At 39.1% G+C, this 19,936-nt stretch overlaps 1 protein-coding gene across 4 annotated transcripts in view; it reads left to right on the top strand.

Annotated features, from left to right (window-relative positions):
• LOC125226075 (protein qui-1) overlaps positions 1 to 19,936 on the top strand; it is a 210,568-nt gene that overhangs the window by 65,383 nt on the left and 125,249 nt on the right. For 2 of the 4 annotated variants that reach the window (XM_048129920.1, XM_048129918.1), the window contains exons 1-3: positions 7,145 to 7,277; positions 7,759 to 7,838; positions 17,647 to 17,769. In XM_048129920.1, coding sequence (XP_047985877.1) covers positions 7,166 to 7,277; positions 7,759 to 7,838; positions 17,647 to 17,769 — 315 coding nt within the window. In that variant the 5' untranslated portion in view covers positions 7,145 to 7,165. Of the gene's footprint in view, positions 1 to 6,836; positions 7,116 to 7,144; positions 7,278 to 7,758; positions 7,839 to 17,646; positions 17,770 to 19,936 lie in introns of those variants that run through there. The other 2 variants (XM_048129919.1, XM_048129922.1) reach the window with 2 other exon arrangements.

Raw genomic sequence — 19,936 nt, 5'->3', positions numbered from 1 at the left:
GAAAATTGCGGCATGATCCATACAAACTTAATTCCACCCCCATTTTGAACAAGAGAGGGAGTAGAGAGTGAAAAAAGTAGCCTACTTATCGTCACTACTTTTAAAAAATCTCGTATCTCCCGCTGTTCCTCAAAGTAAAAACGCAGTAAGTCTATATGCATTCCATGCATTCTTTTCATTGACAGACGAAGATACAAGTTTTTTTAAAAGTAGTGACGTTATGTCACTATCCATCCCTGCAACTATCTCCATTTAAAAAATCACGTCAATTCGTCGCCCCGTTTTGCCGTGAAAGACGGACAAACAAACAGACACACACACTTTCCCATTTATAATATTAGTATTGATTCCTTAAGTTTACATCAGTATTTGTCGGCCTACGGTTGAATATTTCTAAAAGCACACACATACAAAATTCCCGCTTATTCATACAAAAGCAATAATTTCAATAGTTTATTAATTATTCATAATGAAAATGCATGTTTGTACTGCAAAAGCTTTCGCAAATAGCGTTGCGAAATGAAATGAAAGCTTTCATGCGTACATAATAACTATTAATAAGTAGGTAGGGTGCATTGAGGGAATTTCGAAAGTCGTCTAATTTCGAAATTCACATAAAAATCACCATTATGTCAAATTAAGATTCTACTTTCGAAATTACCCGAGCATTTCTGTACTTTCAAATTACCCCACTGCACCTTATTTATAAAATATTATGTACGTACGTGTAGGTACAGTCAGCCAAGAAAGTGGTTTACCACTTTTGGACTCTATTTTAAACACATTAGGTCGAAAAGTGGTAGGTGAACCACTTTTTTGGCTTACTGTACGTGAATTATTGACAAATTTGAGAATGTTCACAAAAAGGCTAACAATTATAAGGCTTAGGTGTAGTTTTCTTCTCCTTTCTCTATTATACATTAGATGCCCAACAGGCAGCAGTATTAACAGATGTATTAGAACATTATACTCTGTACGGAAAGAGTGGAGTCGTGAAATATGTGTGTGGTAATACATTCTACGATAAGTTTAGTGTGGAGTGGATGTAGATGTGGTGACAACGATTGAGATGGGTATGTTATGGTGGTTTGGGCATGTAGAAAGGATGAATGAGAGGAGATTAACGAAGAAAATATATGCAAAAAGAGTGGAAGGGTCAGTTGGAAGTGGAAGACCTAGGCGAACTTTTCTCGACCAAATCGGGGAAATATTGCAAAAAGGCCAGGGTGGCTAGCCGAATGGCACAATCGCTCACGAAACGCTCACGAAACGAAGCGCTAGTAGATATCTATCTCTATCGCGCTTGCGTATTGGCGCGACAGAGCCAGCGGCGTATCGCTTTCGTTTGGCGTCGGAGAAATGCCATTCGGCTACGGGGCCAGGTCAGAAGTACTCGAAACCGACGATCGTGTATGACAAACGTTATGAAAGTGTGTGAAGCGAAAGTGATTTGTCAGGATCGTAGTAAATGGAAATCCGTGATCTCTGCCTACCCCTCTGGGAAACAGGCATGATTTTATGTATGTATGTAAATTCTACGATTTCTCTTTTCGGACAGACTGTAATGCTGAAAATTGTTACATGTCGTGTGCGTGCGATAATTTCGTGCTTTATCACCGAAATAACTACCGCATTTATTGGCGTAGCTATACATTAAGGTAATAATGAGTTTAACTTAAAAGCACTGAAAATGTGTGCTAGTCGTAAAAGCTCCTCCGTGACGCCATTAAAGCCAACTTAAGTATATTGTATGGCTTATAAATCTCACCGCCTGAATGGTCTCTCCAGGCGGTATAATGGACACTGGCGTGTCGCCTTTGATTAGACGCCTTTGTGTAAGAGCAGCGTGGAACGCTTATCATTTTAGCACTGGCAGACGAGTATGGTCGCGCGATAAATGATAAAACATCTCTAACCGGCCCTATCGCACTTACCAATAGAGCGATAGGGACGGCCTGATGTTTTATTTTATCATTTACTAGGATCGCGCGACCCCATGCTTGCCTGCCTAGAATGCGATTACGATTGTCTGAGGTGGACTTTTGTTCAGGACGTTAAAATCTATATTAAGTATATCAAAATCTCAGAATATTTAACTGAAGTCACATTTTCCATATTTTTGGTACGGGCCGGGTTCTTTATGTATTATGATACTTATGTATGACTCTTAGTAGGAAAGAAAATGTATTAATTTTATTTACAGTCGAAAGGATAACAAAAGTATTATTCTGGTTTTAATAGAAGATATATTATTAAAATCTTTTTTTTTTTTAATATTTTCAAAAATTAGTTTATTATTTAACCAATGTAAACTTACTTTTTCATTGGTTTTGGTTTACTAATGCTGTAGGTACATATTTGTTGATTTTAATATTTTTAACAGATATTTTTTAAATCACTTCTATTTTAGGTATTTTATTCCAAATGTTTGTTGGTTGTTGTGTGAGCGTGTTTAGTAAAACGTCCCACTTTGTCGCTTACCATAAAGACGAGATATGCTTCTATTGTCTTTATAGAAATAAAATGACAAATCGGCTTTATAGTAATCGACAAAGTGGGACGTTTTACTAAACATACTCACATAAATATAGTGCCTAGTCATACCAAGCTAAGTTAGCAGCGATTTTATGTAATGTTATATTAAACTTCAGTTTTATATGAAATTAAGACGACTTCGGTACAGGTTATCAAAATTGTGGCCAACTTGACCATTCAACAAAAATATGTTGATTTCGCAGCATGAGCCAACGATTATCCTATTGTTTTTTTCCCAAACAGTAGGTACAAATCAATTCACCGTACTTTGGCAACGAATTGCAAATGTTTCGCCACAATCAGTGCAGCCCGGACCCGCATGCCATTTACATAAACGAGCATGATTTCTAGTTTCGTCGTGGAGTTAGAACCGGGCGGCGACGGCTGCCGGACCCTTTCCTGAAAGTGAATTCGATCTGTTTTCATTTATGCATTTATGTTTTGTTTCGCAAAGTTTAGGCGGCTCAAATAACTTCGACTCGTAGTATATAAAAGTGTGTGTCTAGTGTATAAGGGAAAATTTGTAGATCATTTGTAGATAGTTTTTGCTTTTAAATATGTAAGTATGTCAATATAAATAAAAATGTAGCGATGGGTTACGAATTTACCTAGTTCACTGCACTGAAGCTTGAGAAGTTTTATGGCTTGTTTTTGCTCAACAAGCCATATCTATAATTCGAAATTTTAGCTTCATGGTTGTGAAGAATCACTTGACATTGCCATTGACATCAACTAACATTCGCTAAGGCACAACTGGCTCAAAAATGATACACTTAGTTACCTGTTGAAAAACAGGCCACAATGTTACATTAGAACGCGAAGAATTAGAAATTAAAGGCAGTGGCTGACAGACCCTTTCCTCCATTTGTGAGTGAATCTGATGATTTGATTTTTCTTTTTTGCATTTATGCCTTCATTTGGAAAATTTAAGCCGTTGAATAAAACTTTTGGGTGTATGGTGAATATATGGTTGATTTACAGATTATTCGTAGATATTTTTAATATTCATATTCATATTCTTTATTTGTATTAATCATACATTGTCATGGTTTCATACATTCATAGTACTTAGGTATTAAATAGACAATAATAAGTAGTATATTTAAGTAGGTATGTCAGAGATTTATACAGTAAAAATAAAAAATAAAATTAGGCATTTTAAAGCATTTAACATTTTTTATAGTAGCTATACGTATACGTCAGGTTAGTGTAAAATAATAATAGGAACTACCCTTCCATGAATTCTTTAACCGAATAAAACCTTTCAAGACTTCTAAACTTTATAATATTTTTTACAAGCCAAAACATTAATTTTCCCTCCTAATGTATATTGTAAACATCTGACTTTCTACACTCTAAAAAAAATTTGGTTGCTCCTATCAATATTTTGATAGTCGTAGTCAAGCATCTTGATTCCATACGAGCCTGATAAGATCTTAGACAAATCAAATAAGGTAATTTTGATTGCTCTTACTTTTGTAACGTAACTGAGCCGATTAAGATCTTGTTCAATAATTCCATGAAAAATAATTATGCGAACTAAATTACCTTAGTAAGTTCAACTAAGGATTGAATCAACCTATGTTACATAGTTATGCCTAACAAGTTAATAATTGATTCAAGGCGTACAATGGTTAGGAATAACAAAACACCTAAGTTATTAGTTCAATCATACATTTCCTTGTTGTTTTTAGTAATCAGCTTTATTTGAATTATATAAGATCGTAATTGTAGTGATTAACTTTACGTCAACTAAGAGAAACCTGCTCTTAGTTGGTCTTCATTTTTTAGAGTGTAAAGCTTAATAGAAAGTACCTACAGTAGAAAATTCTAAATAGATATTCTCCTTGGATAAACTACGATACTTACCGTTACCATAAAGAAAAACTTTGTCCTATCTATTTCAACAAAAAATGTGATGTTGGTACATTTATTATGCATTGAATGAAACTTTCAACTACTAACTACTAAATGTAATAAATAAGTTACGAAGTTCTGAAAGTTTGAAAACTAAATTGAATTCAAATGAGTTCTTTCAGACTTCGTTCGGAACTAATGCATCAAACCAAAGTTATTACGTTGTTCGAAAAGTAAAAGCGCCTGATTTATTCGCGAACGATGGTAATGTGAAAGGTTTTCGACACAACAGTTGTCGCTTTAGAGATTACGAGACATCGATGTGTTCAAGTTGTATATTTACTCGTATTTAGAGCTTAAGAGAACGGAAATGTCGATTTTTGCACGACATGCCTATTTTCGCCATATTTGTGTGTAATTTTTATCCCCCGACGCAAAAACGACGGGGTGTTCTAAGTTTGACGTGTCTGTTTGTCTGTTTGTCTGTCTGTGTGTGTGTCTGTCTGTGGCATCGTAGCTCCCGAACGGATGAACCGATTTATATTTAGTTTTTTTGTCTGAAAGCCGAGTTAGTCAGGAACGTTCTTAGCCATGTTTCATGAAAATCGGTCTACTATGTCGCGGTCGGGAGTTTTTTCAAAATTTAAATTTTGTGGATTAGTTATCTATTTTATTGTAAGAATGTTTAAATATTGAGTTTTAATTGTAATTTATATGTCGCTTAAAATACGAAACGACCGAAAATCCTTGAATTAAATTGTCTGACGAACTTTTAAAATTAATGCCGGAATAATGAGCAATTAAACAGAAAATTGTCATTAATATACATATTATACGTTTTATAAGTTCAAAGTACTCCCAATTTATATTATACCTAATTAATTCCATTTATGATTCACAAAGGCTAAGGATGTTTGGACAACAATGGACTGAACTATTAGCAATGGCAAATGGCTTTGTCCCGGTCTTAGGCTCCGTTTTAGCATATTAGATACTATTATTACATTTTAATATGTACGGGTCCACTCGTACATATCTATTAATGGTATAACCTAACCACAAAATTAAAATTTTGAATAAATCCCCGACCGCGACATAGTGGATAGATTTTTATGAAACATGGCTAAGAACACTCCCGACTAACTCAGCTTTCAAACAAAAAAAAAACTAAAATCTAAATCGGTTCATCCGTTCGGAAGCTACGATGCCACAGACAGACACACACAGACAGAAAGACAGACAGACAGACACGTCAAACTTATGACACCCCGTCAATTTTGCGTCGGGGATTAAAAATTGAGGTTTAATAACGGGAAAAAATATTTATTATAGGTTTGGCAACAACCATTCCTGTATTTTTAAAAGTGTAGGTACTAGCTATTTACGGATAACTATGATATACTCTGTCAAACAAGTCTGTCAGTAAATAAGAACTAAGAAAAGTAGAGGTATCCTTTTCTCTAGCATCCTAAAGAATAGGATGCATATAGTTTTCTTTGTTCTTATTTACTGACAGACTTGTTTGACAGTGTATAAGTATCAAAGCAATAAGTGCATTAAAATTTCTTTAATTAGCATATTGAATCCATTCGTATAGACGTATTGTTTTTAGAGAATATTTTCCCTTACTCAAGATTCTATTTGCTACAAAAACAGGCCTCTGGCAATCTCCTCGTAATAAGTTACGATTTCATTCCTAATAAAGAGGGAAAAAAATATATGTATATTTAGAGCTGTCCTTTTCGTTTTGTTCGTACAATCGTCTTCTATTATTAACTTGTCTTCTATTATTAATTAATTTGGGTTACTTATTAATGAAAAATAGACTACATTTCGAATGTTCTTGTTCTAAAATATGCGCAGGCTAACAAAAGTTGCCAAAGTTGCAACACCTTGCTTGAGTTACAGGCGTCCATAGGTTACGGTGACCGCTTTCCATCAGGCGGGCCGTATACCTGTTTGCCACCGACGTGGTATTAAAAAAAACCTCTTGGCTGTCCTAAAATTGGACATGTGATATTGTTATGGTAACATTGAGATAGCCTGATCAGTCAGAATTTTGAGTATAAGGTTTGATTTCATATGCGTCGCATCGCCGTCGCGCGACCATCGCGCGACCGTCGCCCACGCAAGCCACGGCGTTAGAGTTTAGGAAACATGACAGTTCTAGACTGTATATAAATCACTGATATTGATATTCTGGATTGTATAAAACGATATTTAAATGATGTGTCGCTTTGTCCACAGAATGCGGTGGGTCGTCTCCAGCGGCGGTTAGAGCGTCGCGATGAGCGCGCCGGAGCCGGGCGTGCTGCAGGCGCTGCAGGGCCACACGCAGAACTGCGACAAGTGGCCCGGCCCGCGCGCCTGCAAGATATACGTCGCCTCTGTCTACAATGGTACACTACACTGTAGTACAGTACACACTAGCGGCGGTTAGAGCGTCGCGATGAGCGCGCCGGAGCCGGGCGTGCTGCTGGCGCTGCAGGGCCACACGCAGAACTGCGACAAGTGGCCCGGCCCGCGCGCCTGCAAGATATACGTCGCCTCTGTCTACAATGGTACACTACACTATAGTACAGTACACACTAGCGGCGGTTAGAGCGTCGCGATGAGCGCGCCGGAGCCGGTCGTGCTGCTGGCGCTGCAGGGCCACACGCAGAACTGCGACAAGTGGCCCGGCCCGCGCGCCTGCAAGATATACGTCGCCTCTGTCTACAATGGTACACTACACTATAGTACAGTACACACTAGCGGCGGTTAGAGCGTCGCGATGAGCGCGCCGGAGCCGGGCGTGCTGCAGGCGCTGCAGGGCCACACGCAGAACTGCGATAAGTGGCCCGGCCCGCGCGCCTGCAAGATATACGTCGCCTCTGTCTACAATGGTACACTACACTGTAGTACAGTACACTCCAGTGGCGGTATATGGCTGTGAGGCCACACGCATAATTGCGACAAGACGCGCGGCCTGTGCACCTGCTAAATATATGTCGCCTCTGTCTACACTCTTTTGTATGTGTCTGTAGATGTTTATTGTGTGGCGCTAGGGACTCCAGGTACCCACAGACAGCTTCGAGCTTTTTGGCTTCGAGCTGTTGAAAGTGTACAGTATGGTATTTATTATACTTTACACTTTCAACAGCTCGAAGCCACAGATCCAGAGGTGTTATTACTAGAAATTCTCGTATTTAAATTTACAGTAATTAAGAACACTAGTAACACTACACATTCAAGCTACTGCGAGTTGGCAGTAGTTGCTCGAAAATACCGATAAACTTGTTGGGAGGATACAAGAATATCATTCCTGTACATTCAATATACTTACTCGTAAGTGGTGATATTGCTGACATTTTGTTTCATTTACAGACTTTCGCGAAGAGAGACGTCAGATCCTGGAGATGGTGGGCCCGGAACTGCAAGCAACATACGACGATCGGTACATCGAGGTACGATTTTTTTTTGTTCGCAGGCATTTTTTTTTTTTTTTTTTATAAACTGACCAGTGATTGCTCTTAGTCACACCTGATGGAAAGTGACGACAAGGCCGAGGTTGTAGCTCACTGGTTCAGAAATAGCCTATTCACTCTTGACTTGAATTCACCCAGATTGTATTCGCCCGGGAATACAGATGAGGGGAGCATGTTCCATTCCTTAGCAATTCGCATTAGGAAAGAAGGGGCAAACCTATTATAAATACTTAGGTCATCACTATTATCTTATCAGCCCTTAATGGTCTACTGTTATGCATAGGCCTCTTTTCTAATACGCCACATGTCAAGGCAGGCAAGCATGGTCGCGCGGTAAATCATAAAACTGGCCATCCCTATCGCACTATTTGGAAGTGCGATAAGGACGGCCAGATGTTTTACCATTTATCGCGCGACCATACTTGCCTGTCTTGTGCTAGCCTTATCCAGACGTGACCTACAAGTAAAACGTGACCTACATCCATAGTTATAAGTAAGTATGTAGGTATAATTTTAAAATTAAAAAAGTTAAATGCAACAAAATGCAAATTTTACTTTGAGATTGAAAAAATATTCATACTATATTTGTATCTTATTTTACGTTTCTGAACATGTCCCTTTAAGTCCCATCCTTTATTGGATTTAGTCAAAACTTAAAACTAACATTATGAGTACATGTCTAAAGTTTTCGGATCGTGTTAAGCATGGAAAGTCGGTCAGTAAAAGGTTGGACAAAAACAGAAGCGTTATACATATAAATTTACTTGCGACCCGCCCTAGCTTTGTTGCATGGGGAGCATAAAAATGGGCATAGTAGCTTAAAAGATAGACTATGTCATTTTTTAGAGCCATGAAAGACAAACAAATTCACCACACATTGTTTTGTCTCAAAGGAAGTGACAGGAGCGAGCAGCCAGCGTGACTTTTTTTTCGACTTGATTAGCAATCGTCATATTTCGACTAATTTACATCTCTGATTTGTTAATCAGAATCTAAATCTTTCTCAAATATCACTCTATTTTTATGCGAGCTTATTGCTAAAAAACAGATTTACCTTATAAAACCTTACATTTTAGCCAACTTTTGAGTTTGTATTATAGTGTTTATTTAGACATCAACTACACCCGTATAAATTGCGTCGTGACCTTCAGAAGGTCTACTTACAAAGAACTTTGCTGCGGGTGCCTCCTCAAACTTATACGGCACAGGGCACAGGCCGCACAAGTACCTGTACCTGTACACTAGGGATTGTTATTAATGTAATTATAATGTAAAAGTAAGTTTGAGAGTTCTTACAAATTATAATAAACAAACTTGTGATGAACGTGGTCACGTATTTAAATACGGTTGTAAAACATTTTATTTATATATAACGTTTTACTATAAAAGAGTCCAGAGAGCTAAAGTTTGACGCATTATTGATATATGTTTATTACAAAATATATGTGTTATTAAAACCATTATTAATAGTTATTTGTTTTACAAGGGGGCAAAGTTGTTGTTTAACCGCACGTGCCAATACTGATACCCGAGCAAGCGAAAGGTTCCAATATTGAACCGCGAGCGTAGCGAGTCAAACAAAGTCATAATTTATAGGTAAATTCTACCAGTCAGCTTAAGACATCAAGTTAAAATTTGTATGAAATTACTTTGCACTTGTGGATAAAATGCAATTTTGCTATCTGTTTTCGAATAGCAAAGTAGGTATGCCTTTACCAGTTGGTGTGGTGAAAATATTTTAATTATCATGTTCCTTTTATAATACGCCTATAATTTCTTCAGTAAGTACAGGTGGAGTCTTAATTTTATTCGACATAAACCGTTGTTCACATCACGTCGATTGTATTATACCGACGACCTTGTAGCCTAACCTAACCCATTTTCATACATTGGCCTTTCATAAAAAGTATAAAAACATATTAGGTAGGTACCTAACCTCCCTATAATCACCGCAATTATATCCACGTCGAACGAAAAGAAAAATCCATTTGTCTTGTATTGTTTCGACACATGCCCACTGATAATCAAATGTGTTTGATCTATGTTTGTAAAAGTACGACAATGGCAGAAAAAAGCCTTTGTTGCGTGTCACTACGCAGATTAGAGATCACGAGATCTCCGAAAATGCCCGCATCGCGTGCGAGTTGTATTCGGGACCCAGGGACTTCGCTTTGTTCGGCCTAACATTATCTAGTCACGGGATTTCGGTATACAGCTTGGTGAAAAAAGAGGAAATTAAAAAGTGTCAACACTGAACTGTCGTCCCTTGCAATTCTATTTGAGGACAAGTGAAAGAGCGGGACGAAAATTGTTGCCACCTTTTAATTTCTTGTCTTCTTTACCTGACTGTGACTCTTTGATCATTCAGACGGGAGACAGCGTCTGTCATTTTCTGTACTAAAAAATCTGCCGGTTTTTGTACGGCTCGAATTTCTGAGGAAAGCCATGTCTAATAAAGTCCGTCCATGTAATAAGAAAGGCCATTCATCGTAGTTTTTTTAGTAGAAAGGTAAGCTTTTAAAGGCGACTCCCATAGGTAGGTACTGTTGTAGGTACTGTCAGACAGTAGGTATTTATACTACTATTGTGTGTAAGTAAATATTCTTTATTGCACCACAAAGATAACAGATTTACAAATAGCAGAATTACATTAAATATATAGGGTCAGGCGGTCTTATTGCTGTAAGCGATCTCTACCAGACAACCTTAGGGTAGCAGGAAATAAAGAATAGAAAATTTGAAAATGGTAGTGCAAGAAATAATTAAAGGAATAGGAATATTACACATACACTAAGCAGTACTATCTGTTACAGTACATTTACAATTTAAATAATTATATACATATGTGTGTGTGTGTGTGTGTGTGTGTTTGCGAATAAATTAATTTCTATTGTATTTTATTTACTTGTTAGTAGTACGTTTGAATCAGTCTAAAAATAAGGTTGTTTTGTTCATGATTGTACCAGCTTTTTTCTATATTTATATGCTTGCAAACACAGCAACCTGTCATTTAATTAGTTCTTCTGCACACGGTTTATTTTTTATAAGTCTTTTATTGAATATAAAATATTACAAGGTCTTCTTACGTTATTAGAATAACTTAAAAATTAGATTATCAAAACAGGTCTACTGTAATTGGCTGCCTTAATTATTGTTCTGAACAATACATTGACCATCGACTGGATATTAAAAGCTCAAAAAAAGAAAACTAGAAGTAGATACGAAATTAGATGCCGATGTTAATAAAAGGTATAATTTGTTAAACAATACGTACAACTTGGCAAAAGTTTAGTCTCGTGTTACGTGAAATTAAACATTCTCAGAGTATCTCGCAAACTTGGAAACTGCATTAAATAAACTAAGCCCCAAACACATAAATACTTCAACGAGGCTTCACTGGAACACGTCCCAACAACTCCGAACAAAAGTTGTGAAGCATGTGTGATTCGAGCCTTATTTGACAAGGGCCTACCGCGAACAACGTTCAACATTTTTAACCTCTGATTAGCAAGAAACGTCTGCAATCGATGCCACTAGGCTTAGAATAAATTTAAAAGTGGAAAATGTCTGCTTTGGGTGAGACTTGAACTCACGGCCAGAGATCGATACTCCAGCGCTCTGCCAACTGAGCCACCAAGACTTCAACCAAGCCAGCGAAATATTCCACTACTAAGGTCAATGGGACCCGTAGCGACATCTACCGTAAGAGTGTTAAACTTCTTAAATGGCAACCGGAGTTCCAAGTCATATTGGAAATTCACCAGTTACGATGCGCTAACCACATGCTAAAATTAAAAATTTAAAAATTTAGCATGGTTAGCGCATCGTAACTGGTGAATTTCCAATATGACTTGGAACTCCGGTTTAAATTTATTCTAAACGTTCAACATGTTGCCTCCCTATCAAATTTAGGTACTGATGATGATGATGATGATGATGATGATGATGTCATTCTGTTATCCCTCACTAGGGACATAGGGCTCTTAGAGGAATCTTCCACTTTTACGACTACTTCCAAATCCTTCCAGCCTAGTCCACTTGCGCCAGTCTCCTTCTCCACTTACCGCCTCCGCGGTCCTCCAAATTTAGGTACTACGAGTAGTTTATTATTATTGGTAAAATTGGTCCTACTTTGAGTGTCACAGCAGTGATCTATTGTGATGGCCTTATAAGATAAAAGTTTGCTAAATGTCCAGTGATTAAAGGAAGATCTAATTTTTTGGGCTGTAATTTGTTGAACCGAACCGAATAGTTGAAAGTCGGAACTTACTCATTTTGAGACATTATATAGTGGTCGCCAACAAATGAGAATGTGTATTGCTATCTCTTCTGTCACCTGGCACAACCAACGACGGGCAAATTCGAACGTAGGTACATCGATTTCAGAACGTTGTTCGAAAAATGTCATTTAGCCATAGTAGGTACCTACATGTCTCCCGCGTCAATACAGCCACGGCCAAGCACGAGCGAAATACACTTTTTCCGAAAAATAACCTCCAGGAACTTTAATGATATTAGTGAAGTTTTTTTTTATACTACTTCGGTGGCAAATTTCTTTTTGCCGTATTAAGTACACATGCAGCAAGAACGAGTGTCTTGTATTACACTCCTTCTTCTAAGGAGGGTTCGGGTTGTACGGGTACGCAGGTCCTTCCGTCATCAACACACCGCACCCTCGTTGAGTTCTGGCAGCCTTACTGACCGGCAAAAACACAGCACTATGAGTATTAGGGTCTAGTGCTATTTGGCTGCGGTCTTTTGTAAGAGTATTTCGCGGTAGGCCCTATTTGCCAACGAAATTCGGGGCACAGTCACAGGCAACAGCGGCTGTCGACCGAATTCTGCCAAACTCCACTCTCGTAAACGGATTGACGCGGTGCGCGTACTGCAGTGAATTGCATTCAGTGGCGTCATTCGAGTGGTGTGGATAGCAAATAAAATAAAATAATCTAGCGCTTTAGCACAACTCACGCTCTCGCGCGCGAGTTCATACGAGTCGCGCTAGATGTATGGACTCGCGCGCGACAACGCAAGCTATGCTTGCCCGCAAAATGTGACTATACTACAGTTACTTTTGGTGCGTTGTTTTTGTTTCATCCGCTACAATGGATGCTGACTGTACACTTAGCGCCAATAACGGTGAATGAACAACACCATAAAAATATCCAAACCTATCACACTGGATAACTTTTAATAAATAGCTAAAGATTTTACAAATCATACGACAAGTAATAAATAACAGGGTGCGTAGCCGAATGGCACAAACGCTCACGAAACGAAACGCTAGTAGATATCTATCTCTATCGCTCGTGCGTATTGGCGAGACAGAGCCAGACTAACTGGCGCGGCGTTTCGTTTTCGTTTGGCGTCGTAGAAATGCCATTCGGCTACGCACGCAGGGCCCGTAGCCGAATGGCATTTCTACGACGCCAAAGGAAAACGAAAGGTAGTCTGGCTCTGCCGCGCCAATATACTGTAGATATCTACGAGCGTTTCGTTTCGTGAGCGTTTGTGCATTCGGCTACGCACGCTGTTCAGTTTATCAATCTGGTGACAGATGTCTTATCCACGTGGATAAGTGATAAAATTAGAAGCATGATACGCCGGCAGATTGATAAACTGAACAGCGTGCGTAGCCGAATGCACAAACGCTCACGAAACGAAACGCTCGTAGATATCTACAGTATATTGGCGCGGCAGAGCCAGACTACCTTTCGTTTTCGTTTGGCGTCGTAGAAATGCCATTCGGCTACGGGCCCTGTTATTTATTACTTGTCGTATGATTTGTAAAATCTTTAGCTATTTATTAAAAGTAATCCAGTGTGATAGGTTTGGATATTTTTATGGTGTTGTTCATTCACCGTTATTGGCGCCAAGTGTACAGTCAGCATCCATTGTAGCGGATGAAACAAAAACAACGCACCAAAAGTAACTGTAGTATAGTCACATTTTGCGGGCAAGCATAGCTTGCGTTGTCGCGCGCGAGTCCATACATCTAGCGCGACTCGTATGAACTCGCGCGCGAGAGCGTGAGTTATGCTAAAGCGCTAGATTATTTTATTTGATTTGCTATCCACACCACTTGAATGAAGCCACTGAATGCAATTCTCTGCAGTACGCGCACCGCGTCAATCCGTTTACGAGAGTGGAGTTTGGCAGAATTCGGTCGACAGCCGCTGTTGCCTGTGACTGTGCCCCGAATTTCGTTGGCAAATAGGGCCTACCGCGAAATACCCTTACAAAAGACCGCAGCCAAATAGCACTAGACCCTAATACTCATAGTGCTGTGTTTTTGTCGGTCAGTAAGGCTGCCAGAACTCAACGAGGGTGCGGTGTGTTGATGACGGAAGGACCTGCGTACCCGTACAACCCGAACCCTCCTTAGAAGAAGGAGTGTACAAGACACTCGTTCTTGCTGCATGTGTACTTAATACGGCAGAAAGGAATTTGCCACCGAAGTAGTATAAAAAAAAACTTCACTAATATCATTAAAGTTCCTGGAGGTTATTTTTCGGAAAAAGTGTATTTCGCTCGTGCTTGGCCGTGGCTGTATTGACGCGGGAGACATGTAGGTACTATGGCTAAATGACATTTTTCGAACAACGTTCTGAAATCGATGTACCTACGTTCGAATTTGCCCGTCGTTGGTTGTGCCAGGTGACAGAAGAGATAGCAATACACATTCTCATTTGTTGGCGACCACTATACGAGTATAATGTCTCAAAATGAGTAAGTTCCGACTTGCAACTATTCGGTTCGTTCAACAAATTACAACCCAAAAAATTAGATCTTCCTTTAATCACTGGACATTTAGCAAACTTTTATCTTATAAGGCCATCACAATAGATCACTGCTGTGACACTCAAAGTAGGACCAATTTTACCAATAATAATAAACTACTCGTAGTACCTAAATTTGTAGGACCGCGGAGGCGGTAAGTGGAGAAGGAGACTGGCGCAAGTGGACTAGGCTGGAAGGATTTGGAAGTAGTCGTAAAAGTGGAAGATTCCTCTAAGAGCCCTATGTCCCTATAGTGAGGGATAACAGAATGACATCATCATCATCATCATCATCAGTACCTAAATTTGATAGGGAGGCAACATGTTGAACGTTTAGAATAAATTTAAACCGGAGTTCCAAGTCATATTGGAAATTCACCAGTTACGATGCGCTAATCACATGCTAAATTTAAAAATTTAAATCATGTGGTTAGCGCATCGTAACTGGTGAATTTCCAATATGACTTGGAACTCCGGTTGCCGTTTAAGAAGTTTAACACTCTTACGGTAGATGTCGCTACGGGTCCCATTGACCTTAGTAGTGGAATATTTCGCTGGCTTGGTTGAAGTCTTGGTGGCTCAGTTGGCAGAGCGCTGGAGTATCGATCTCTGGCCGTGAGTTCAAGTCTCACCCAAAGCAGACATTTTCCACTTTTAAATTTATTCTAAGCCTAGTGGCATCGATTCGAAAACGAAAACGAAAACGAAAGGTAGTCTGGCTCTGCCGCGCCAATATACTGTAGATATCTACGAGCGTTTCGTTTCGTGAGCGTTTGTGCATTCGGCTACGCACGCTGTTCAGTTTATCAATCTGCCGGCGTATCATGCTTCTAATTTTATCACTTATCCACGTGGATAAGACTTCTGTCACGCTTTGGCAAGTATGTCAGTGTGAGAGTGACAGATGTCTTATCCACGTGGATAAGTGATAAAATTGGAAGCATGGTACGCCGGCTGATGTCTTATACAGTCATCAGTCACGCGTCAACTTGACATTTCGCAAACTACTTAATAGTGATACTTGCATGAAGCTAACTCTAAAAGTTCCCCTATCTCCTGGTAGAACTTACAAAACTCAACTTGTTTCTCACTCATATACCTAGATTTGTGTTTTAAATACATACTATTTCATTACAAATTAAAAACGTCGACCATGTTCCGCGGTAGGCCTTACTTGCCAACGAGATTCGGGGCACAGTCACAGGCAACAGCGGCTGTCGACCGAATTCTGCCAAACACTCTCGTAAACGGATTGACGCGGCGTACTGCAGTGAATTGCATTCAGTGGCTTCATTCGAGTGGGGAGGACGTTTATAGGTTAGCGCCGGTAACAGTGAACGAAACAATACTCTATAAGTAATAAATAATGTTTAATGTTTAATGTTTATTAGGGCACAAACGGTACAATTTATCTTATAAAATAATGTTATCAGTTAATACAAGAACCAATGAAGATGCCACAAGTTGCTAATGCATTTACGTGTACAAAATCGGAACGTAATAACAACTACAATTATCCATACTAATATTATAAATGGGAAAGTGTGTGTTGTTTGTCTTTCACGGCAAAAAGGACGACGACCGGTATGGCCTAGCGCGTAGTGACCCTGCCTGCTAAGCCGCGGTCCTGGGTTCGAATCCCGGTACGGGCATTTATTTGTGTGATGAGCACAGATATTTGTTCCTGAGTTATGGATGTTTTCTATGTATATAAGTATTTGTATATTATATATATCGTTGTCTGAGTACCCACAACACAAGCCTTCTTGAGCTTACCGTGGGACTCGGTCAATTTGTGTAAGAATGTCCTATAATATTTATTTATTTATTTATTATTTATTTAAAAAGGAGCTGCGAATTGACGTGATTTTTAAGTGGAGATAGTTGAAGGGACGAGGTGTGACATAGACTACTATTTCTCTTTCTAACCACCACTTCCCTAAAATGGGGGGGGGGGGTGGAAGTTTGTATGGAGCATTCTGCAATTTTCGAATTTAACGCGAGCGAAGCCGCGGGGAAAGCTATCTATATATTTGTCACACTGGATTTCTTTACTAAATAAATAGCTATGCATATGCGTGAGACTCACGACAACTACTTTCTTACTTTGTCACTTAGGCTAGGCTAGCTAGGACTCATAATTTAATAATTAATCAATGGCTATGATGGGATATAGGTTGAGCAAGTAACTGTTCATTATGAACCTTTGAATATAAATGAATTTATTTTGAATCGATTAATACTGACTCCACATTGATGCTCGAAAAGCTTTTATTAATAATGAAAATACCTCGAAAAAGGAATTTATGTTTTAATCGCATAAGTTCAACAGAGGGATTATGACAGAGTTGAATGTTAAATAAAGCTGGTCAATATTTCTGGGATAAGTACTTGCTGGGAGTTCATATCTTTTTTGATAATAGCTGATAATTATCTGATGGGGAATACTTTACAAACGTGCCAGTTGTGGGATGCAAGCTACCTTCTGACTTCTCATTATCATCATCATCATCGTCATCATTTCAGCCATGAATCGCCCACTCATCAGCACATGATTTCGCCGCGAGATAGATGACACGTCTTTGTCTAATTGTATTAATGACATAAGGACAGGTAGTCTATCTCGCGGCGACATACTCCCGCGGCCATCATGTGCTAGGCCTGCTGAGCATATTAGGCCTCCCTTCGTGTACGCCACTTATCTCGGTCCTGGGCTAATCTCATCCAGAAGTGCCCCGCAGTTTTTCGAATGTCGTCCACCCAACGAGCCAACGGATGCCAGGCGCTTCTTACATCCGATAGCGGCCACCATTCGGTCAACATTTTGGTCCACCTGCCTTCTACCCTGGCGCTATAACATGGGTTTCTTCAAGAAGCAGGTATTTAGTGTTCTTAAAGGTCGGCAACGCATAAATGGATCCGTTCATGTTGCGTATATTGCTTCCCATCAGGCGGCTCGTCTGCTCGTTTGCCTATATTTATCATAAAAAACGTCCGTTTTGTTCCAGATCGAGTTCCTGGACATGCACTATGGCACGGACGGCGGCGATGAGTCGAGTCCCGCGCTGCTGCGGCATTTACTCGACGAGATCCGGTGTTGCAACGACACCTCCAAGGCTGGCTACTTCCTCGTAAGTTCACAGTTTTCATCTAAAATCTTCCTATTGCAGTAGGTAGATCCTGGGCGTTTTCAGAAAAAAAATATTAAAAAACACAAATACACCGTCCGTTGAACAAAAACACAAACGTTTACGATAATATCGTTATCGTAACTAGCTATCTCTATCGCTCTTCCGTATTGTCGAGACAGAGCCAGACTGCGTTTCGCTCGGCGCCGGCTGGCATTTGGGTTCAGTCTACTGAGAATTATAATAGCTAATCTCTTCTCTCTCCACATCAGACCCTTTACCACAACTTGCCTTGTCGCGCGCGAGTCCATACATCAAGCACGACTTCAAGTATGGACTCGCGCGCGACAAGGCAAGTTGTGCTAGAGAAGTAGGAAATAAGTAAAATCCAATAAGTCCGTTCAATACTCTAACGTTAAAACGTGACTGAAGTAAGAAAACATTTTTCACTTCTTCGCGTGACGTAGTGGAAACTATAATTTCAATTCAATACCATTTATTCATTGCTGTATTAAACAATGAGATAAGATCACAGATGTCATATATACCATAGATCAAGCAAACGTATCTACTTAGCGTGTCAAATGAACTCAGTGAAATCCACTGAGCTGTCCGTCTTTAATCGCAGCTTGCAGCTTTCGGGCGTCAATTTTTGTAAGTTGAAGTCAATCAAAACATAAAAAATGTCTCGTTACGTGATATTCAATTGCAACAACACAAAAATTATGAACAATCAAGAGCCTGAGATATATTTAAAATTACAGGCAAGAAACAAATTCAGTACAAAATTTGACACGCTCGGCCCCTATACAAATAGATGAACTTGATTCTTCTATCTAAATATAGTTCTGTGGATAAGATGTTTCATTTTCGAGTAGAACAGAACCATTTAATCAAACAGGCTCAAGTCCAACTTTAGATGAAGCGTGTATCGGGAATGAGTTTGACGAGTGCCACGAGTACGAGGATGTTTCAAACGCAGTACAGTCAGCATAAAAAGGAGCGGATTATTTATTTATTTAAACTTTATTGCACAACCAAAGAAACATGTACAAATGGCGGACTTATAATGCCAAAAGGCATTCTCTAACAGTCAACCATTGGGTTAAACAGAGACATATATGTTTGGTGCAGGAGAAATAATAGCTAACAGAGACAAATATAATCGTGACATCAAACATAACAAAGGGTGAATACTAATACTTATATAAATTACGCTTAAACAACGCTTAAAAACGCGAATTAAATAACGCTTTAGAAGTAACTACCATTCTGTAACCTTTAAAGAAGAGATGTGTGCCTAATGTCTATACACAAACAATATAATTAATCATTGACAATTCTTACTGCGAACTGTACAGATTTATCTACGCGGTGAAATAAAAACCGGCCAAGAGCGTGTCGGGCCACGCTCAGTGTAGGGTTCCGTAGTTTTCCGTATTTTTCTCAAAAACTACTGAACTATGAAGTTCAAAACAATTTTCCTAGAAAGTCTTTATAAAGTTCTACTTTTGTGATTTTTTTCATATTTTTTAAACATATGGTTCAAAAGTTAGAGGGGGGGGACGCACTTTTTTTTCCTTTAGGAGCGATTATTTCCGAAAATATTAGTATTATCATAAAGCTATCTTAGTAAACCCTTATTCATTTTTAAATACCTATCCAACAATATATCACACGTTAGGGTTGGAATGAAAAAAAAAATCAGCCCCCACTTTACATGTAGGGGGGCTACCCTAATAAAACATTTTTTTCCATTTTTTATTTTTGGACTTTGTTGGCGTGATTGATATACATATTGGTACCAAATTTCAGCTTTCTAGTGCTTACAGTTACTGAGGACGGACGGACGGACAGACAGACATGGCAAAACTATAAAGAGCGATTATTTCCGAAAATATTAATATTATCTTAAAACGATCTTCGTAAACCCTTATTCATTTTTAAATACCTATCCAACAATATATCACACGTTGGGGTTGGAATGAAAAAAAAATATCAGCCCCCACTTTACATGTAGGGGGGGGGTACCCTAATAAATAATTGTTTTCCATTTTTTATTTTTGCACTTTGTTGGCGTGATTGATATACATATTGGTACCAAATTTCAGCTTTCTAGTGCTTACGGTTACTGAGATTATCCGCGGACGGACGGACAGACAGACATGGC

Source organism: Leguminivora glycinivorella, chromosome 5, assembly GCF_023078275.1.
Source record: "Leguminivora glycinivorella isolate SPB_JAAS2020 chromosome 5, LegGlyc_1.1, whole genome shotgun sequence".
Classification (NCBI taxonomy): Eukaryota; Metazoa; Arthropoda; class Insecta; order Lepidoptera; family Tortricidae; genus Leguminivora; species Leguminivora glycinivorella.
This window is presented reverse-complemented; position numbering and strand designations above follow the sequence as displayed.